Source organism: Charadrius vociferus, unplaced genomic scaffold (assembly GCF_000708025.1).
Source record: "Charadrius vociferus isolate BGI_N301 unplaced genomic scaffold, ASM70802v2 scaffold163, whole genome shotgun sequence".
Lineage (NCBI taxonomy): Eukaryota > Metazoa > Chordata > Aves > Charadriiformes > Charadriidae > Charadrius > Charadrius vociferus.
Window position 1 is genome coordinate 16,708,205 of NW_009648332.1, and position 23,801 is coordinate 16,732,005.

A 23,801-nucleotide genomic window follows, 5' to 3' on the forward strand; every position below is an offset into this window, starting at 1 on the left:
GTTGTGCCTTTTTATTATCGCTCGCTCTCGTAATGCATCAAGTGTAAGATCCTCAGACTAATTCCAAAGAAAAAAGTCCAAAACTGGCTTTATGCACAATGAAGTTTTCAGTAAATAAGGCCCTGTGGGAAAAACTGTTATACAGTGCATAAGAATTACCATGCAGCTCTCATTAAGAGTAACACATGTTGCATGCCTAAATTACACAATTTGCGAAATTACTCATATAGGTAAAGCTGTGAACACACTTCCCTTGCAGTATTTGGGCCGATTTTTGTACGAGCAGTAGCACCTTATGACTTTCTTCAGTATTTTAATCTAGATTTTTATAATAATTGTTACTTGGAAGCACTCATACCATTATAATTTTTTCAACTATACATACTTTCATAGTAAAATCTATCAACGAAAGCTAAAAAAAGTTCAATTACAAAAGTGACTGCCTATTATTACTAATTATGAGTACTACAATACATACTAAATTCTTTGTTAAACAGCAGTAAATCTGAAGGTCATTAACAACTAATTTTAACATTTTAGGATATTATAAAAATATTAAGGATAATAAAATTTACTGAGATGGTATTTTTGTTGGAGTGCTAAATAGAACTGTAAAACAATTTTATTTTGTTAGAACTCTTGACACTAATATCTCTTTAAACAAACTTGAAACATTAGGAGCAAAGCCACTCTGAGCTATTCATCCTCTGCAGTTTTCATATCAATCGTTGTGCTAGCACTGAGCTTTTTTAATAGATTTCTAAAGATTTTTGAAGAAAAATGGCAGATATTTAGCATTATCTATCAAGCCATAATTCCTCTCTATTAATCAAAGCATTACGGCTAAAAGGAGACACAAATCAAGTTTTAAAAGATATTACTTGCATTTGGTTCCTAAACAGTAATATTTCACCATTGTATTTATCATCTACTTGACAACTGTTTAATCTTTATTTCTTTCTTTTTGGTTTGGGGTGGGTTTCTTGTTGGTTGGGTTTTTTTTAAGAAAAAAAATAAGTCTTCTGCTTTGCAACAAATATTAAGTTTTAACATATAAGGAATAAAGGCCATTAGAAGAAAAGCTAATAAAATTGGCTTTTGATTGATAAAACCCAAGTATTGAACATACACATAGAGCAAACACAGTTCAGTGTCTCTAACCTCATCTTGTAAATGACAACTTTGGTCCAAACTGTACTAATTCTTACACTTGTATGTTCAAATCTCAAGAAAATCAAAGTGGATAGTTACTTAAATGACAGAGGGGAGAGAAGGTTCAGCAACAGCTAGCGGAAAAGTTTAGCAGTCGCTCCAGAAGCTTTACAAGTCTCCTGGAGAGAAGAAAGAAAGGATACAAACAGATAAAAGGAGAAGAACTACAGCAGGTAGGAACGTTTGCTCATCGAACTATGACCCACAGCCATTGAGAAGGGGGTGTGAAGTCTTTGAATGACAGCAGAGGAAAAAAATTGGCCTTCCAGACATATCATCTGCTACTTCCAGATTGATTCGCATTTCTATTTTGGTCTGTCCTACAAAGTTGGTTTTTTTCTCAGGCTTTGTAAAGGTGACTGGAATTTCATCATATGTTTGTAAATATGATCAGCCAAATGGCTCAAGATACAGAAGAGGGACATGCTCATTAATTAAGGACTGTATAGAAATGTGCAATCTTAACACATGCATATGCCTTCTTTTATACAGCCACAACTTCCTCACTTTTACAGAGACCAAAATCACAACTTTTACCCAAAGATACTTGAGACAGATGAGATGAGGTGTGAGCTGAGACCATTGGTTCGGTGCAAATTCTCCACGCTGTCAAAGGAAGTTAACAAATGAGCAGTAGCCTCCATCTTTCTTCAGATGGAAAATGGAGCATTGAAACTATATAGTCACAAATAATGCACAAGCACCTGAAAAGAAACCCTTTAGAAGACTCCCTAACATCAAGCAGCAAGTAAGTAGCCAAAATATACACATAGCTCTATGAACTAATAAGTATACACATACACACATGTGTGTGCATCTGTGTTTATCTAGATAGGCACACAGACATAAATTTCAGGTCAACCTGAAACTACTTATTTACTTAGTTTTGGCAAAAGAGGACAGTAAAAAGTCTAAATCATCTGAAACTTTTCCTTCGCCCATAGCCAGTACAAACACACACTAATTCTGCTAGAGGATCTACTCTATGCCCAGAACAGTTTTGCATCTCCTTAACAGGCAGTTACAGATGCAGGTGCACGTGATCTTCTCCCTTATGCACCCTACTTCAGTAACATCCACAAGTCTACCTGGCTTAGATAAATATTTCATTTAAAAACAAATTGTCTCAACAACTAGTGTTTCCAAAGAGTCATCTTGTTCACAAATAATGTTCCTTAAATTCCTATGAAGTATTGCATTATGAAAGCATTTCTAAGCTTCTGAATGTGCTGTAAGAGAAAGGATAATTATTCTAACGTCCTACGCCTTTATTTTATTAGTACCAACTTTTTTTAAAACAAATCGTTAACAAAGGCAACCACTTAGACAATACTCATTGGTACATACAAAGAATTTAATACATTTGCAAATCCTACCTCAGTAGCAAACTGCTGCAATCCACCAATGTTAATTGGTCCCTCCTCAGTGGCATACAAATTGCAGCCACCAACACAGAGATCTGATGTTGGACACACCATTCCACATGTCAGGCCAAGTGGATTGTCAGAAAGAATCATTTTGGCAGCTCCATAGTAGTTCTGAAGGAAAAAAAAAAAAAAAAAAAAAGAGAGAGAAAAAAAAAGAGACAAGAGTCATATACCACCAATGAAGCAAAAATTCAAAAATTCAAGAGAAAATAAAAAATACTTCTTCTTTAACTGGCTAGCAGAATAGCATATAAATATATTAAATAACACTGACATTATTTAAATATACCAACATGTTATAAAGCATTATGTGAAATACACTGGAAAGAGTCAGCAAAATTGTTGATTATGCAAAGATAAAACTGGTTTTTTTAGCTTGCAAAATAGTTGAAAGCATCTTCAGTCTAAGGTGGTTGTAGGATTTTTAGTGGCTTAAGAAATCTACATTCGAAAAATACTGTGCCTGCGTTATGTACTTGTAAATACTTTCTCCATTTCTAGGTCAATTGGGTAGTAGCTGAGTTGTAACCCTTGTAGGAGGTCTGATCAGAAAGTGCCAGTTAGATTATCCGTTCTTTATGACACAGGGAATGAATAGCTTATTTTACACATCTGTGCACACCATCTCTTCAGATATGCCTGTCCTTCACACCAGGTCAGCAGTGCCAATTGTCCCAGACCCGTGATGAGAAGGCAAGGTTTCCTGTGTAGCTACCTGTAGATATTGCACTGCTGAATTCTTTTTTGAACTTTTTTCCTCAACCACATACTGATCGGGGCAAACACTTATTTTCCTGTTTCTCTAAATAGCAAACCAGGGAACTGATTAAAGAAGTTATGTACAATTCACAGCTTCACAGATTGTCAATATTCAGTGAACATCTTCAGAAAAGGAACAGTTTCCTTATATATAAAAGCTAACAAGATTTCTTTCCATAATAAAAATCTAAGGAATGGACATTAGCAAGCTCCCAGTGCCTGTGAGAAAACAACCCCTGGTTGTATTTTTAGACTGGATAATTCTCTTAAGAGGGAGCATCAGAGGAAATGCCAGGAGTGAATTGAAGTCTCATTTAGAGGGGGAAGACTACTGATGGCAGTTCTGCATTTACATTACATTTACATTAATGAAACTATGGTGAAATTAATGCAAACCATTTACATCCTATCTTTTCGTCTGTATAGTCAATATAGAAGTTTACTTAATTGCAGATTCTAGTTATTTCCTCATTTTACCACTCCTCCCACGCACTCTAAAAGCCTCACCAAGTAAAGTCCATGAAGACAGGTTAATGCTAGAGTTTCCTTTAAGGGCCAGAAGACAGTACAGTACCCTTTAGAATTAGCACACGGCTGAGGTTCCACAGAAACTTCTTCAGTGAGAAATAAATGTTGGGATCTCATTCCAGCTTTCTCCAAACTAGCAATAACTGAGAGATTAAAAACCCGTATGTCTCCTTCCTCTTCCACCACCTCTTCCAATATCCAGTCTTTAGTAATCATCACTAACATGAAACTATCTTTTATAACAAGTATCTTTACCTTTCTGTCCCAGGACAGCTGACTCAGAACAGCCAGAAGATGTAGCGTTCAAGCAACGTGGAGTACTTGGTCACAGCAGACCCTGTGCAATGCCTGTGACTTACTGTCTGTCAAGTAGGCTCATGTACACACAAGTGTTTATTAGAAGGGAATGCTATGCGACACAGAGCAAGAATCCAGTTACAAATAAAAAGAGCAGTGTCAAGATCTGACAATATAACCAACAATGGGTAATGACGTTTGGTTTGGGAGGTTCAAATTCACTAAAGGCATATTTAGAGACTGAGCATAAAATTCATGAAGTTAAACCACATGCTATAGACAAAGCTAGAGATTCCCAAGAGAATGCCAATGTTTAAGAAATGTATTTGTAGATGTAACTGGACCTTTTGCTTACAGATGCTGGTCTACTGCCCAGCATGAGCCCCTGTCCATCACCTGGAAACACAAACAAGATACCTGGGTGTACTTTCACAGGGTTTTCTTAGACACTATTAAAATCCATTGATATTCTAATCCCATCTGAACAGGCAATCCCTTTACACAACTGTTCTGGGAGAACTTTCAACCATTTTGTCTGAAGTGACTGGTAAGGCATTTATCATCCCCCAGTTCTCATTTATTCCAATGCAAAGGAGTATCAGCTAAACAGAAGTTGTACATATTAGCAAATATTTTTGCTCTTCAAGATGAATGATACTATTTTGATATGCCAGAGACTGTTAGAGCTGCTAAAATCAGCCAGTTAAAGACACTGTAAGCTCAATTCAGCAGCAAAAAACAGAAGTCTAGATATAACGAAGATGTCCCTGACACACAGAATCACAAAATAGTTTGGATTGGAAGGTACCTTTAAAGGCCATCTAGTCCACCCTCCCTGCAATGAGCAGGGACAGCTTCAACCAGATCAGGTTGCTCAGAGCCCCGTCCAACCTGACCTTGAATGTTTCCAGGGATGGGGCATCTACCACCTCTCTGGACAACCTGTGCCAGGTTTCAGCACAGTCATTGTAAAAAAATTCTTTTTTTTACCTAGCCTGAATCTTCTCTCTTTTATTTTAAAACCATTACCTCTTGTCCTATCACAACAGGTCCCACCAAAAAGTCTTTCCCCATCTTTCTTATAAGCCCCCTTAAAGTACTGGAAGGCCATCATAAGGTCTCCCTGGAGCCTTCTCTTCGCGAGCCTGAACAACCCCAACTCTCTCAGCCTATCTTCATAGGAGAGGTGCTCCAGCCCTCTGATCTTTTTTGTGGCCCTTCTCTTGGATTCCCTCCAACAGGTCCATGTCTTTCCCGTGCTGAGGGCTCCAGAGCTGGATGCAATACTCCAGGTGGGGTCTCATGAGAGCCGAGTAGAGGAGCAGAATCCCCTCCCTTGACCTGCTGGCCACATTTCTTTTGATGCAGCCCAGGATACGGTTGGCCTGCGGGGTTGCAAGCGCACTTTGTCAACTCATGTCAATAACCATGCAGATAGCAGAGGTTACACAATCAGTGCACGAGACCCACATCTTTCTGAAGCAGCACTCTGAGACCAGTCTAGATACCCTACAGCATCTTAAGTGGCACTAGATGTCTGTTCCCCAGGCAATTACAGCTAGCCATTCCTTTTTTCCACACTAAAGGAATAATTACAAACTAGTAGTGGGGATTTTTTTCACTAACTCAAAGACAAAATGGTTTTCAAAGAATTTTTGTTTGGTTTGGTATTTCACTACATGAGAGTTATATTTTCCCTTCTTGTGTTGTCCAGGATTATTATTTTCTTTTATCTTCAACTCTGGTTCAATGGAAACAATTACAACAATGTGCATTTCCATTTCATTAAGGATTTTCTACATTTTTAGGCTTTGTAATTAAAATGAATATACAAAGCTAGTAGTTATTATGCCTAGAATGCAAAGTTGTTAAACTATTTATTTTTAAAATTAATTTTATTACATATCTGTAAAGTATATTCTCACACTTTAGCTGTGCCACTACAGGCAGCGTCAACACAGCTGGCACATTTTACTTGATTTGCAAGCTCAAACCAAACTTTGAGCACAGCTATGCTACAGAAAGACAGGGTATGTTAAAGTAGCAAGTGACTTCAGAGAGGCGGGACCAGGATTATCGTGGGTATAGGACCGAGATCATGGCTTAGCAAGGGGATACCTAGGGAAACCTGTCTGAGAACACCATGCCAGTGTTTGGTAGGGAGGACGCTGGGACTGGTCCTAATATGTGATGGAGCACACGAAGGCGGGGTCCTGATTTGGGAAGTTTTGAGATGTTGCTGTCATGATCATAAGTTGCTGCTGCTACTACTGGTGGTAGTGGTAGCACTTGAGAAAAAGGCGAACACTGTCTGCTTCAAATGAGAGTACCAAAAGATATAGAGTACATGTTACCATGCTAAATACTAAGACATTAGATAAACTGTATCAAAGCATATATATCTTCTAGTCTTAACACCTGAAATAGGTTTTAATGATAAATTAAAAGACAGTCACACCCGAAGTCCAAAGTATTCCACTTATCTTTGGGAGCTGCAGGGCAAGTCTTCTGCACTAGTGTGCTCCAACTGTGCTAAAGTGGACACCTCTAAACATGAAAGGGAAGTACAGGTTCAGTGCTGACTTGGTTTCCCTGTCTGCCAACAAAAAGTCACCCTGTGTCAATTTTACCATTGGTAAACATACAACATACTCACAGAAGAGCTGCAGTTCCCTAAATCTCCTCTTCCACCTTCCAAAAGACCAGTGTAACCACTATTCCAACTGACATTGATGCTATCCACTACCAGTGAAAGGATACGGCTACATGCTGCTACCATGACTGTGCAGTGGCTCGAGAACGAGCCCATCCGCGACCTTCCTGATACCCAGGGCACAGCCTAGCACAGCGACTGGGCCATGGGCAGGGCTTCAGGAGCCCAGCTCTGGGTTGATTCATCTCTTTATCCTTCCACTCTATTTAATCATTTATCCTGCCTTTACTGTGTCGGTTTATTATCTAAGATATCAAACGTGATTAGAAAAATGTTTTCCAATACTTGACAAAAACTGGCAGGGAAATACAGTATACTCTAGTAAGTTACACGAAGTGGTGTTATACAAACTGTGTTACAAAGCTGCAAACCATTGTGTTACTACAGCAATAGATGAGAGCTTGTAGTATTATGTACTGTAGTGTACGTACAGTATCTTAAATGTTTAGTTACACAAGCACTTTGTGCTTCGTTAACTTTTTTTTAAGCTGAAAACACGTATTAATGATCATTACATTTACCAGTGACATTAAAGGTAGATTATTCATGGAACATTCACATTTTATAAAAAAGTTATGGATCGCTTTTATTTCGGAAAACCAGGGTGTAGCAGGCTGCACACAGAATAGACATGAGATGCAGACCTGGCAAGCTGGTAACTACACACCACATGTTGTACACGAGAAAGGAGCAGAATTAAAGGGAGGCTGGCTTCATTAAAATGACAGAATTACTCCAGGGCATGGAATAATGCAAGCTACCTTAACAGTTTGGAGTGATTTTTTAGATGCCGAAATAATAAGATGACTCAGTTGGCTAGTTTCTTACAGACGTCACAGAGAAAGCCAGTCTAAAACTAGAATGTTTCTGAATTTTTTAATGAGATAAATGTCTGCTCGTGCCTTTGTTCATAGAATCTTTTTTCCTGTACGCTTTCATAGAAATAAATTAATCTAACTGAATAGGATGTTTTGTGGTTTCCTACATCAAAATGTCAATAAATACTACATTGCTAACACAGGGAACAAAAAAAAGCCTTAAACAGACATCAATAATCAGTGAAAACCAGGCAGAGGAGGATCTCCACATGTATCATTTGGAAGCATTATATAATTTGCATGCAAATGAGACTGGTTTTTACTTGAAAAAAACTATTAAAACACATAGGATCAATACTGAGAGACCAGAAGAAATTGCATTTACTATCAGGAAATGCTTATAGCATCTCTTCTTTCAATTCAATTCAAGAGCTTTTTATATAAATTCATTATGCATCAGGGTGTTTTGATATTGCTGTTTTCTCAAAAACAACAAAGAATATGCATTATTACGCTTTGTGTAATAAAAATGAATACACTGACTTCATCAGGATTTTGGGACTGAGTGAATACTTAAAGAAAAGAAAAAAAAGTGGTAATTTCCTTTTCATCTGGGCTTAGTATAAAAAAAAGGGAGACATAGCAAAAAATATGGGAAAATATCACCTCCGTCTATCCTAGTTCATGTTCTGCGACAGCTTTAAAATTTACTCAAGATGTATTGGATTAAAATATTTTCACATACCGAAGAGCCACTATTTAAAGTACGTTGTTATATAAGTACCATTTTTCACATTGACACACACCAGTTCAAATATAACAAGAAACGCCCCCAGTCTGTCAGCCCCCCCAAATATCTTCTGAAGAAGAATGAACAAAACATAACAGCAACTTATCAAATCATACATATTCTATATTATAATGCTGATGATTTTTAATCAATCCAGAAATCTTTCACATCATTTGACTCGTGTCATCATAACAGGACTGTAATTTCACACAGTGTCACTATCTTTTTATGAAAAAGAACGGAAGAAATATCTTGTACTGTCATTTTGTCCTTTGTAGTCTAGAATGTGAGAGATTCCTTAATTGACATAGTGTCATCGCAAAAGTCTATTCTACATAATTACACTATGGCAACTGAAACCAGCTGTCAGCCATTCCATTACACTAAGTACAAACAGACATCTCAAGAAAAGTCACTGTTTCAAGTGCATCAATTTAACACCATTACTACTTTTTCTTTTAAATGTTGTTTTGTATTTAGTGACCTGAAATATACAAAGATTAACAGAGAAAGCTGAATAAAACAGCACTTTCAAAAACCTGGGGCCTCAAAGTAGTACTTAAAGATTAATTGTGATGCATATCTGTATATAATTATTACCAATCATCTAGCAGCTTTCTGACTTCCACAATCCTTCATTGTATTAACAGTATCCCACTTACATTATTTTACATATGAACTGTGACTCATGATTTTCCACAGTCTTTGCCATAACATATAGATGTCCTTTGTTAATTTACTCAGAGTTCCTCTGGCACGGAAAAACCATCATTCTGTTTCTCTCACCTGTCATAATCCTATGTCTCTCACCACCTTTTCTCCCTCACAATCTTGTCTTCATTTCATTTTGTCTTAATGATCCCACAGCTTTTTGTCTCCTGCCTTCCTTTGTCTATCCACGTTTCCTTCTTTCTCATTTCCAGTACATTACCACAAACACTTTTTTCTTTACTCCCTCAACCTCTCAAACTTCAGATTCACCCTTATCCCTTGGTATTCACCTCTGTCTTCCAGTTTGTTCCATCTCCCATTTCTTCCTTAAAAAAACCCAAATTTCTCTCTTGAAAAACCCCCACATTTTCCCCTTGGTTTCATTTAAACCTAAACATTCCTCTGAAATCCTAAAACTTACTCTTGTGTTCCACAAATTCATCTGTACATTGAATGCCTCCTGACATTCAATTCTCCCCCCCCCCCCGAGTTGGTTTTTTTCTTGTTTTCTGGTGGCTTTGGGGTTGTGGGGTTTTTTGTTTGTTTGGGGTTTTTTTTGTTTGTTTTTGTTTTTTTAATGCTGGCCACAAGAAGGCTTACATCCACTTATAAAGTCTGTTAGAAAAAGGTTGACTGTGGGAAGCTTTTTTGGAAAACAACGGACACGTACTGAAGGGGAACATGAAGGAGTAGATCACAGCACTGACACTGAAACTACTGCTACTCCCCAGCAGATGCGGAATGTGTATTAATTAAAAGAATGACTTGGCAGAAACAGTAACAAAGAGTAGATAATAAGTTACAGCTGTGTTTAACCAATAATAGTTTGTGTGTATAAGTCTGGAAACCAATGAGCACAAGCCGCGGAGCTAGCCCACGTTGTAGTAAGGTATGGAATGGTTTAAGTACTTTAATACAGGGTCTTCAGCATTGATCATATTGGTCTGCGTCTGAGTCCGTCCGCAGTTGACATGTCAGCTCAGACCAGTTTATCGTTATTACTAAGCAATATGGGAGAAGATGGTCTTTCTGAACAAGGAGAAAACTTGAATCAATGTCAGGAATCATTGTAATACCGCAAGACTTGAGATAAAAATGTGAGAGCTAGTAGCAGTGGGCTGCAGTGACGAAGTATGATTTTTGAGTACTGCTAACACACAAGATACTTCTGCACCCCCAATTCTTCCTTATAGACTGAATCGCTCACTCCTCCTGCCTGTGCCATGTAACACAACTTAATATCCCCCATGCCTAAACTGCACCAACAGTTGCTTTTCAGTGCGACTACTCAACCATAAAGGTTTCTGATAACAAAAAGCTCCGAGACCGTCTCACTGAACATTACAAAGGAAGAGCACGTGAGCAGCTGTTGCTTTCTAAGCGGCAGCTTCCTCTGGCACACACTTCTGCTTAACAGGAGGAAAGCTGGACAGGCTGCAAGTGTTCAGGCTGAGAGTCACTTCTGGGAAGCTGTAGGATTTTTTGCTGCTTCTGTCAGCCCTAAAGGATGACAGGTGCTGGAGCTCCACTTTACCAAGTCCTTCTTGCTTTGACATATCAACAGGGGGAAAGGAGGACATAAAATCCTAAAATCACTCCTAGTACTCGTTCAGAGGTAGGAGGACAAAGCTTTCTCCTGCAGCAGCTGAACACTTTTTTTTCTTAGTGTTTTTTTTCTTTTTAAAGAAAGAAATAACTAAGATGGCACTTGTGCATTATAAAACAAAGAATATACACTTTGCAATGTGAAGGCTGTATTTAAAGAGAGGACAGCTGGAAGTCAGAATACTTGTTTGTCATCATCTGATGTTTAGAAACAAAAGTAGTAATACGTGCATGGTGAATTTGAAGTCTGGTCTCTGAGAGACACAATTGCTAGTGGTCTGTATGAACTGAGAAACACTGACTGGGAAGACACAATAGAAGAGATTGTACCTTTATAAAGTGGAGTTATAATCCAGTTTGTATGGAAAAAGAGAATGGAAGTTGTGGCCTAAACTCTACCGAGTCACAGCAGCTAACACAATACAGCATAAGTGACATCTTTTTTCTCAAAGAGGCTCAAGGCTCATTGAGTCTGGCAATTCAATTACCCTCTCAACCCAGAAACAACCCCTTCTCCTCTGTCCCTCTTCTACTCCTGAGCTCAGGTCTAATGGCAGAACAGCCAGAACAGCTACATTGTACATGGCCTGTAAATATCTAAAAAGCCTCAGGCTTAAGAGAACAAGAATCCCTGACCTTTTATGATTGCTATAGCAGTTTTCCAACAAAACAAACTACATACAATAGAGCTCTTAAATACCTGACAAAGTAATTCATTTTCAGTACGCTGCTGTCTAAATACTCTATATTAATAATGAATCATTTTTAAATAAATACCTGCGTGTAATACTGCTTACACTAGGATGAGGACAAGGAATCTCTTGAACTGAATCTCCTCTAAACAAGTAGAAGAGGGTAACCTACTGAAGGGAGTTTCTCAAGTGAGTAATGAAGAAAGATTCAGAAGCAGCAGAGGGACTTCAATAATCCTAGAAAGAGTACCCCATTTTCCTGGATTTATGAACCTCAAACAGCTGAATCTTCTATGCTTTGCCTATTTATTTTGTCTAGAAGCTACCAGATATATTTATAAGCTTTTGGATTTAAAAAGAAATTTTATTTACAAGGTGAAACCAGCAAAAAAGATGTATCATTTTGAAGACCATTTTCAACAACATGTAAAATATCCTTGATCGCCTGAGGTAAATACTTTTCAGTATTTACTTATCATTCAGCAAGCAGATTGCTGAATGATATCCAAATTATTATTCCAATAAAACTTTAGAAAAATCAATAACAAAGTGGAAAATGACTTACTGGTTCAATTAAAAACTTTCCAAATTATAAGTTAGAAGTTTTAGTGTGGTTTTCAAAAGCACACCGTTTTTGTTTTCTGTCTGCTTTGAAATCCTATGGTGTAGGTACCCTAACCACCACAGCAGCAGAAAAAAAGAGGGGAGAGGGCAGTGCAGGAGCAGCCATGGTAGCGGGCTCTCACACAGACTCTGCCAGGGTCATGACTTCAGGTGAATCATTTCAACTTTTGGTACCCCTCTCTCAACTTCCACCCTGTATCTATTGCTTGTTTGGCAGAAAGCAAGGAGTTTCAAAGCGCAGTAGTGTAAAAACAGTAGTACACACCTAGACCTGGAAAAAAGTCCTATTAATAAAGGAAACCTGAAGAATTTACTGTTACTTTTTCTGAAGAACAGAATTTGTAATAATAGAAATATTTTCTAGCAAAGGCACCAGAAGCTAATTCATCAGAAGGAAAATTCAGCCTAGCAGACTGCAGCCATCAAGCCAAGGTTGGGTTCCCTCTATGCAGCGTTTATTTTCATAAGAAGTTGCTTGGGACGTGAAGTACAGGAGGCACAGCCATTGACGTGGAGGCCACAAATATGCAGGACTTTCTAGCCTTGTTTCTCAGCCCACAACTTCAGCTATTTACTAAGCACATCTGGTTGTGGGTTTTTCTCACTTCCGGCTTTTTGGGTTTTGGTTTTTTGTTTTGTTTTGATTTGTTTTTCTGTTTGTTTTTAAAGTCAACATTAGAGCTGTTGCAGAGAAGTGCTTCCACTACCGTGCTGTATTAGATTCCTTCCAATAGGGTAAGGAGAGAAAGCAAAGGGTAAGACTATATGTAAACTCACACTTGGAACTGGATTTGACAGAAGCAGTGCTGATTTTAGGCATGCAATTTCCCATCCTAACATCTTGGCTAGCAGAAACCGACTACCTGACTTTTTAAAACTTCCTGTGTGTGAATGTTTCCTGCTGTCTATGCAATTATCAGGCATCAACATGAGGTAAAAGCAGTTACCAAAACGGTTGTACGTATTTTATAAAAGCTAGTTTCAGAGTCGATACAGAAGCTATAGATAGACACAGATGGGGTCCAAAAAGAAAGGCTGTAAGTACTTTTCAGTAATCAAAGATGTATAGGTTTTTCCGTAAAGAATGTTAAATCTCCTGAGAGTAGTATAGTGCAATTCTTTTCTAAAGCGGGATTTCCTGATAAAACAGCATGTGATCAGGTCACCCACTCAGGGCAAAACCAGAGTCTTGCCTAGCATCTGCAGCTTCCAAGATGATTTAAAAGAGTTATCGTCAAACAGCCAAAACTCTGTAGGGTTGATCCACCTCACTGACCACCTGAGGGTTAAGTCTGGCCCTATTAAAATCTGTAAGAGTGTTCCCATTGGCTGCAGCAGGGCAAAGACTTCTCTTCACACCTTTGAGGCAATTTCCTACTATTATTCCAGTATACCTTTACCAAAATACAACTCTCAAAGCTCTGCAGTCAGCCCACCTTGATTTTCTCTGCTCTGTAATGGATTCACAGAATTCAGAATGAATCAGCTGTTAAAATGACGTACCCTTTCTGCCAAGGCACAAAGGGGCATCGTATTTCTGAGGCTATCAGTCTAAAAGACCTCCCAAATTTCTCGTTCCAAGATGTTACTGGTGTTACTTCTTCTTCTGACAATTTCTGTTGCAGTCTTCAGTCTGTCTTCCCTGGTCCCTTATTCCCAGCTTTTATGTTTTGATAATCAGGCCCTTTTTCTTTCCTCAACAACACACCACTCTATCCTATCCAAAGCAGTAGCATAACTAATACTTAATAAGAAAAGACCATCCTGGTAACATACTGTCATAAAATTTACTTTAGGTTTCCCACACAAACTACAGCACAATGAGATGGAGACTAGCAGTTTCATTACTGCTTTGTACCTTCTCTGTTCAGTTTACCAGCTTCGCGACGCCTGGAAGAGGTAGTAAGCAGCAATACACCTCATACTATACTATGGTTGCAAACAGATGCCTACGTTCATGAAAATAAATGCTGCACTGACAGGGTACAAATTATATAAGAAAACTGTCCATATGCAGATGCTGGGCATAATGCCATTTACTGTAAACCACATCAACACATAGTTATGTTATAATTGATACATATATGTTAATAAGGTGCAGAATCTACCAGTATCTGCTCTGTATAGCACATAGTGTAGTAAAAGCAACGTGGCTGTTAACTCGCACACGGCTGTGCTGCTGTTGCCCACTTCACTCCAGCTTTACCTGCATTGGCCCTTTCAGCTGCATCAAACAGTGAGACATGTTAGAACATAAAATGCAGCCAGAAAATCTTTGTAGCATCCCCAGTAGATTATGAGTCTAGTTGGGCTCATACAAATAAATCACACGGCAGCTAATGATTCCACAGATGGGAAGTAAGTTTTAAAAGGTATGGGGCAATCAATATCCAGTCGTCTTTAGGCTACCCCAGACAGTCTAATTAATCTTGTCATATCAACTTTGCAGTCATCTTTATTTATTTCTGACTGTTAAAAGTCATTTGTAAACCACAAATCAGAATAATGTTCTTAAGATTTCATTATGATTATAGTGCAACAGCTTATTAAGAAAGGAAAAGGTACAGTACCTCCAAAGAGGGCGTTCAATTTATTCCCGCAGTATTTTATTAATAGCCTAAATGAATGACTACACTGCATTATCCAGTGCCTCTTACTATAAACTACAAGAAAACATTCCTTAAGATGACCATCTTCATGCCAAATTTCTGCCCAAAGCAAATTTAAACTATAATCGCTTCTTAAAAAGAAAAAAAAATATCTTTAATGAAAGAAAAGGTTTGTAACTGTAATACCTCAGGTAACAGCAAAGTTAAATAATTACATTGTAGTGCTCAGGTTTTTTAATATCATTATACTTGAAAACAATTAGAACCAAAATCTTTATAGAAAGTGACCTGAAGAAGTGGATTTGCATGATCTATACAGGCACAGAACAGCAGCAAAAGTAATTAAAAATTAGGTGACTGATGAACTTTAAAGCATCTGTTGTAAACATATTTTTTTTTTAAGACTTTACAAAGATAAACCTTGAAATGCAATCTCACTAACAAAACTGCCAATTAGCGCTTTATCTGCTTCCATGTACTACTGCAAGCCTGATTTTACCTTGTTTGCAATACTTGTGATGAAGGACTTGATGTCCAGATTAGTTGGGCAACTCTTCTGACAGGGGGCATCTGCACACTTTAAGCATCTACAGAAATAAAAGAAAATGTGTCAAGGAGACATGGAATACAAATGTCGCCAATACCATAAGGTTTTCAAGTTAACATGGTAGAAGGTAAGCCATAAAGGAATAATACAGAGCATTTTCATAAAATTTTTATTTAAAACCTCAGAACACTACATGATCATTATTGACTTACATTCAACACTGATTGTTTATCTTCTGTTGACTTCACTTTACACAGGAAGGCAGTAGGGTGCAGTTACAAACATATGGACTACACATCCAAGTATTAGGAAACAACATCTAATTACATAGAAGTAATTTTTTCCCCTGGAATCCAAGATTGCTAAACTTCTGACCACTTCTTTTTTCTGTTTGAAAAACATCTGTGCTGTGAATCTGAATTTATTAACAAAGTTCTGGAAGTGTCACCGTGGATTAACTTCTGGATGTTGGACAATGAGACGTATGAAAGCAACAGTATTTCCACAGAGGAAGGAATTACTTTGCACTACATGTGCCAAAAAATAAGAATGGTTAATAAATTTTCAAGTCACTTTTCTATGAGTTTCTTTTGATATGTCTGTGACCTCTGAAAACAATTCTGTCTTAAACATACACCCAACTGAAATCCATAAAACCCTCTTCTTGTCATCCTGAATGACAAAATCTAACTGTATATTAAAACATAGTACGTAGCAAAGTTTTATCGTCTGTTTCTTCATAGTCATCCAGGAGGAGGCACCGGTCTGGTTGCTTGCACAATTCCCATCTAAGGATTAAGCCGTCAGGGCAACATAGGCAATTAGGTTTGCAGTAAGCAAATCTGACAAAAAAAGGTAAAAAGTCAGCTGAAGAATGAAAATGGTTCTCTGATAAACACAAAGGTATTTGTACACACTTTTGGTTTTACATATCAATGACTATCATAGGTCAAATGCCACACTACTAATTATCTCAGAATTCATTAAGCTATTCCAGATGCTCTTTCAATATTGTTTTACTAACATACAGAATTTATGTAAATTGTGGTTTTAACAATCTGTGGAAAATGAAATAAAATTTGGTTTTTACATGTTATCTGAGCACAACTACTTACGTAAGTTCCACAAGTTCACCTTAATTATTGTTACGTAGTGATAGATAATCACACTGTGGAACCGGCTGGGACAAAATCTTTTCAAACACACAAAAGCTGCAGAGGCCTATGGACTACATGTACAAAGAAATGAAGAGCACATTAAAAGGAATGAAATGTTTGAAATACTTGGAGTGTAAAACCAGCCTGACTTTGTCAATTACACGCATTGTTTTTGTTCTGTTTTCTTTTTTTGTTTGTTCGAGGTTTTTTTGGTTTGGTGTTTTTTGGTTTTTTTTTTTTCAATTAAGGGTGGAATAAGAGAGAAGGCAAAGCCAGTTAAGTAAAAGATTAATTAGTCTTTCATCTTTCAATTCATTATCATCTAGCTGGGTATTGCAGACACCATGGCACCAGCAAAATTTGAAGGCATACGTGGTAGCGGCTGTTTGGATTTTCTCACGGCCCTCGTCATGGGGAAAAGGTCCCAGAGGAAATATTTAAAGGAAAACAGGTCTCACAGGCTGCGAAAGCTGAGAAATCTGATAAAGCCAAATCCAGGTTGAACACCATGGTGGGTTACTAGTTCAACTACTATGTCAGAGGGCTCTGGCAGAAGAGCACCATCAGGTTTAGCTGTGGCAGTTAAATATACCACTGCCCAGTACGACCCACTGACAGGCACATGTTATAAATGCCTTAACAAGCAAAGGCAGGCCAGTGGGGACCTCAACGGGTTGATGTGGCCAGAGCACCGAGTCAAGAGGATGCTCTTAGCATTCTAAGCAGATTGAAAGACAGCAAAGTTTTAGGACTAGAAGGCAGAAAAAAAAAAGGATATACGCTAGACAAAATACACCACTATGAGAGTTCAGATGATCATTTTGCCTGTGCGGGCAGTAAGGAAATAATAGAAGTGGAAAATCACGCATTTGAAAAAGGCAACAATTCCATTCTGACTTTTTGCTCTTCATTTTTCTGAATGTGGTTTCCTTTAAAATACAATAGTCCTGTATCCAACACCAAAAGAATCGCACTTAACATAAAATACATTTCTGCGGATGATATATAGAACAATCTCATGTCAAAACTGACTAGAATGGCACCTAGCAGGATAAGCAGTGTACAGATTACCCATTGTGGCTAGGCAAGCATCTTTCCCAAATTATTTCTCTTTTGATTTTTGAGCTGGTTCACAAATAACAGCTGTTGAAAATGTCAGCTATTGGGGGGGGCGGGTAACGCAAACTTGAATGTGAGCTTTGGGGAGGAGGGGAGGGTGCCATGAATATGCCAGTCCAGACTTTCTCTTATAATAATACCATCTTCCGATTCTCTGAGCACTCTGCAGACTAAAGTGCACCAGGCTGCCATTAATCCCACTTATCACCCTGACAGCTCAGTAATTACACTCCTGCTATAGCTAGGTACTGTAGTCCTAATAAAACATCAAGCACTGCGCAGAATGCATGCTGGTGAGGTGTTTTATTAAACTTGGGGGGTTGATCATCAAGTGACATTAGTGTTGACCTATTTTTCTATCTGACAATAAATTATCCTTTGACCATACCATAATAGATATTACAGAGTGCATTTACTGTACCAAGGAGCAAAGGTATTGCATTCTGGTGAACCAGGCAAAAAGCATAAATAAAATAGCAGAATCACCCACCAGAAAGTTATTACATAAATTGCTGCAAGTGATTGATCCTTTCAAAAATCACAGGCAAAATACCGTGCTTAAGGGAATACGCCGACAATTACCATGAGCTTCAATTCCACGTCCGTGTCCCCATATGAGGAAGCATTAAGTATTACACTTCTTTCCTTTTTCTGTCACTGCTCTCCCACCTTATGAAATCCCTTTTCTTTTCCAAGGTTACTCCAGTACTATGGGTTTAGTTCAAAATAATGTAAACAACAAACTAGAAATTCAGATTAAATTTCTGTAATTCACCTGCTAGCTGCTACCAAATTTAAATGAAGAGACACAAAAAAGGAAAAAAAAAAAAAAAGACCCAGAAATGAAATATCCATGTTCTTAAGTGGTCATACTATTCTGGACTGCATAAAAACATTAGACAAAGCCAGGCCTATGCTAATCTCAGAATATATATCTCAGCATTTATTCGTAAAAATATAGGAAAAATGCTTCCAACTATCAGAAAACACTCTATTATCAATTTTTTCCCTATTTGTTTCTAAAGGAGATGCTGTTCCACGAACATATAGGCTATGTTGAATCTTAAAAGATATCATATTCACTCCATATGCATATTGACTCCCACGTAAAAGGCAACACCACAGTCTTTGCACCACTAAACCCCAACTTGAGGAACTCAAAGAAAATGAATGATATTTTCCATTGTGGAAGCACTTCGCTGTTGGTTCAACTCAGTCTTATTGTGAAATGGTAAATTAAGTTAGATATAAACCCCTACAAATGCTATGCAAGTATAGCATATTTATATAAATATTTATGCAAATATTATCATTTGGCATAGCTTTATAGACATGCCTGTGACTATATAATGACAGAAATTCACGTTTCCCACACATCTAAGCTCAAAATTTACATGTCTTACTGAACAGTGTTAAATTATACATATGTATCTCCAATGAACTTAAAATCTTTTTAACTTCTTATTTTAAAATGTTGCAACACTGAAGTTATTTACCATTTAAGGTGAGCATGCTTGTAAATCTCTTTCAGGCACAAAATAACACATGCAAAGGATATTTATGCAGTAGCATCAGATATCAGATTTGTACCTATCAATTTTGTCAATGCAAAATAAGCACCTAAAACCATGCACGTACACACACACACTCACTTAATTGACCTCTAATAGCACAGGTACCAATCAAATAAAACAAATAAAATAAAATAAAATAATCCAAAACACACAACACAGAGAGCAGTAGATTACAAACATCTGAAGACAATAAAGGGGAAAGACATTTCAAAGGTAGCAAAATTTTTTTTCAATGTAATAAAAAAGAAAAATTGAATAGACAAATAAAAGTTGCAAATTTCTGGAACACATACTACCCACTGGGAAAGAAGATGCAAGAAACCATGAGGTATGTCTATGCATAAAAAGGAATAGAAAGCAAATAAGGAAAAGAACGGATAAAAAAGTAACCAATTTCTCTACCAAAATCTTTCCCTTAGGAAAAAATTATACCAGAAACCAGTTCTCTACTCTTGTGTACAGAAGAAAAAGAGAAAAGGAAGCCATGGCCAAGACTAATTTTTCAATTAATAGTTTTCATTGTTTAATTGTTGAAATATTACCCAATATTTTATTTTAAAGTTAAAATATCTGACCAAAATATAGTCTCATTTCTACATCTAGACCAGCTCTTAACACATTTTTACTTCTAAACAAAGAAGGACAATTTAGTTATATTGTTACTTAAAACTGCAGCAAACAATTGTCTATCTAACTGGCAATATTACCTGAAGTTCAATCACATGTATGCTGAAAAGCCAGGGGTGAAACAGATAACGTGGAGTAATATTCCACAACAGATCATTGCTGATAATCCATCAAATTTTCATATATCACAAAACAGACCAAATAACCTTTATCATGGTTACTGTTGGCAGAGGTTTACAAGCAGATTAAATCCTAATCCATTTACGTGGGTTTCTGCAGGACACATTCATTTTGAAAATTTCTATTTGTAGAAGTTTCTAAAACTGTATCCACGACTCAGAGAAATAGCCCAGATACCCACATAACAGTTTTACACAGATATAGACTTCCTGAGGCTTTGCTCAATTAATTTTAAGAGAATGGTAGAGCTGATTCCACCTAACAAACTAGAAGCCAGTTTGCGCAGGACACCCAGTTCTGATGTCAAGGCTCTTCTCAGTTCCAAGTCTCTTGCACAACTGTCTGAATCCTGAGGTGGGGATGGTAAACAGTGGAATAAGAAAACCACATGTAAGGAAGAAATAAATCTGTAATTTCCAAATAAATCTGTAATTCCCAAGTTGACTGCCCATTGCCTTTGATGACAGAAGCGAAGAGCATCACCTAAATTTGTCTCTTGAAGTTCAATCCTTTAACCACTTATGCCTAGTCTTGCAGAACTTAGGCTTTCTTCTCCCCATTTGATCTTGCTGTACTTAAACAGGGTCAAGGACAGCCCTAAAGAGAGATTTGGACATATATACATTTATTTAAAAGAGATGCCACGACAAAGATCCTCTACTGCAATGGAAAGCCATTGGTGAGAACCTACTGCCTGCAGCTGTAAAAAAAGACTTGCTGCCATTATTTTCCTTATTAAAAAAAAAAATCCAAACCACCCAAAACTAACAATCAAACAAAAAATCCTATACCCTTTTCTCTTCCTGTTCATTACATTTTACAACGGATAGATGAGGTGAAAAAGATTATAAAGCAACCAGAATATTTTATTGCCAGGTTTAAACACCAAAACACAACAACAGTTCGTATAAGGGTTTGATGAGTACCAAAGACAAATGATACTTAGAGGAATATTTGTTTTCATTCAAAGTCAACAAGCACACGTAAGGCTGAGAACTCTGTTGTGTATGTGCAATGTAACAATAAAGACAAAATAATCTTAAATTAGAATCAACTATGAACAAATAATTTCGGACCGTAGGAGAAACATAAAATCCCCAAGAAATGCCTCTGAACACAAAGGGCATCAGAAACTGTCTAGAAGGCAGTGAACACAGACTATAGAAGCAAGCAGGTATCATGGTCCTGGATATGTACTACTGCAAAGAGAAACGCCCAGCCTGTTAGCAATGCACAGGAACCATAAGAAACAAAACAGTCAGTGTCACGTAAACTGGCAATACTAGTTCATATCTGAAGAAAGAAGGAAAGACTCCCACACCATCACTGATACCTCTTCAGTCACCTCGGGGTCCTGCGAGCCTTCTGCAGACCCACAGAAAATAGGACGACTTCTCTGTCAGTAAGTTAAGATGACCAGAGGAAGTAAATTTTAAATAGAGGCACTCTGAAAGATTAGAGACCAATATGACATTGCTGTTGGCAGCTACAGGAGGTGTAAGGGAGGTGCGATTTATTGAAAGGAAGAAATGCTCCGAGTTGAAAGTTAGTCTTCAGACACAAAAACCTCCTACCCTAGTGCAGAATAATGGCACTTACAGACAAGGTTATTTTCGGACACTTAAGAGGTAGTGAATCATATGGACATAGACTCCCAATCATTCCATTCATCAATGACTCATCTTTCTCTTTTCTTCTTTGGCTCTCTACACGACCATAATACTTTTCTCATCTACTTCTGAATCCCCCTTTAGTACAGGAACTCTCCTCCCCCCTTTGCATCTGTTTGGCTGTCTTCCTGTTTTCTGTAGCCTTTTTTCCCCATTCATCTGAAACTTCTCCACTTCTCTGCCTTGTAATGTTTTACCATTCTTCAGCATAACTCCATTTTAATGGATAAAGTTGATAACAAAGTGTGACCCAATGTCGGCCAGCACATATTTACAACACTGGTGTAGGAGAGTGCACACCAGTCACTTTTCAATCAATTTTCTGAGTTCTTGACATGCACCATGCAGCCCTTCAGAACCTCCATTTCTGGGAGGTTCCTGCACTAAAACTGCCTTTGCCGAGCAATATCTCTTCGGCATATTCAGGACCATGCTAGCCCAGTCTGTGATCAGACATAAGAAATAATGGCTACCAGAAGAAAAGTAGATTGGTGGGATTTCCTCTTAAACCCTTGCTGAATGGTGGGAACGCAGCCAGGCAGAGCTGTGTAGTCAGCTCAGAGGTACTGCTCTGAGCACCGCCTCATGGCGAGAAGCCTGCTCCGAGTCAGTTCATAGAAAAGTATATTCTGCCTGTTCTTAAATTCCTTCTGTCATCTTACTAGGACAAAGAATTTTTCACTTACCATAGTGCAATACAGCCTCAAAGACTACTGCCTTTCACCCACTTCATTTTATATAGCTTGTATATCATTACTTTAATTGTATTTCTCCAATTTATAATGTTACAGTGTAAAACTGCTATATAGAATTAGAATTACAATTGATTAAAAATAGAAAAAGCAGTGCATCTTGCAGGATATTGTAGCACAAAGCATGTATATCAGCACATGCCAAATCAGAAAAGCTGTAGCATCCTCCTGACGTATCAGAAATCAAAAGACTTTTATATATAATGCAAATCTTTTCAACCATCTTATGCTTTCTCATAGACTTAATCTATGAACAAGCAAATCAAATAAATGCTTCATATTTCTATTATTAATTATTTTATCTGCTGCTTATACCAAATCAATATTATTGCTAAAGATATATTTAACATCACCAGCGCTAGAATTTGTATGGAATACCTTTCACTAGCTCCTTCTCTCCCACACAGACTACGTCTTCTTTAGAGTTTTACTAGGTCAAATTATTTACAGCATCTTTAAATCTATGCTTTATTTTTATAATCCATTTGTTATATATCGCTCTACAACATTCAGAGTTCTTTGATATCAAAAACAAAGCTGTTGTTGTAATGCCTCACAAAAATTACTGCCATGGTGCAGGAATACAATGCTCTCAGACTGTGTAAAGGCATGAAGACCAGTGAATGTCAAAACTTATTTATTCTTCCTCCTTAGTGGTAGATCTTAAATGGGATATGTCAACCATACAGTTCCTGACAAGTATGTGCAGACTCATGTACCACACAGCTCTCTTACGTCAAACCCATCTACACGCTTTTACCTTCAGCAATTATTCCACCTTGGCCTCCATAACTTAAGATACAAAATGAACCTCTAATTCTTCATTTCAATGTCATTCTTTTCCATTTCTTGCATTCATTTCCAAGTGACAAAGGTTTCTGTCCAGTTTATCAGCAAACTATGTTTTGGAAAGGGCTATTAAAAATTATCATCTCTTTCTGCTCCATCCAGGACTGTGGTACATCAGATGCTGTTTCCATTCTCATTTTTTACACTCCTGGTGTCACTAGGTTTACATCAGGTAACATAGTCAGAATTTAGCTCTACATAATACAGTCCCAGCAAGATCAGCTTATTTTTCACCAATAAGAATTCGAGGTTATTCTCAACCAGCAGTTCCCAGATTGGGTGCTGTCCGTCACAGAAAACTATCATGGGAAACAGGAGCTGATGTGCTTGGGAGACTCCTGGTCTTCGCCTCATCTTTTCAGTTATTTCTCATCCTTTATGTTGTGGCACCTCCCTAATGAGGTCCCTTTATTGATATTCTGTCCCAGACTAGGGCAGTATTACTGTACTGCTTCAAAAAGGTCATATTTAAATTGCTACATTTTTGCAATTCCCATGAATGAAAAGCTAGATATCGGTTTCAATTAGCTTTAAAAATTCA

At 37.6% G+C, this 23,801-nt stretch overlaps 1 protein-coding gene across 1 annotated transcript in view; it reads right to left on the reverse strand.

The window, feature by feature from the left end:
• DPYD (dihydropyrimidine dehydrogenase) overlaps nt 1-23,801 on the reverse strand; it is a 359,045-nt gene that overhangs the window by 260,635 nt on the left and 74,609 nt on the right. The window contains exons 4-5 of the mRNA XM_009884907.1: nt 15,285-15,372; nt 2,589-2,750 (exon numbers count right to left, since the gene is read on the reverse strand). Coding sequence (XP_009883209.1) covers nt 2,589-2,750; nt 15,285-15,372 — 250 coding nt within the window. The remainder of the gene's footprint in view (nt 1-2,588; nt 2,751-15,284; nt 15,373-23,801) is intronic.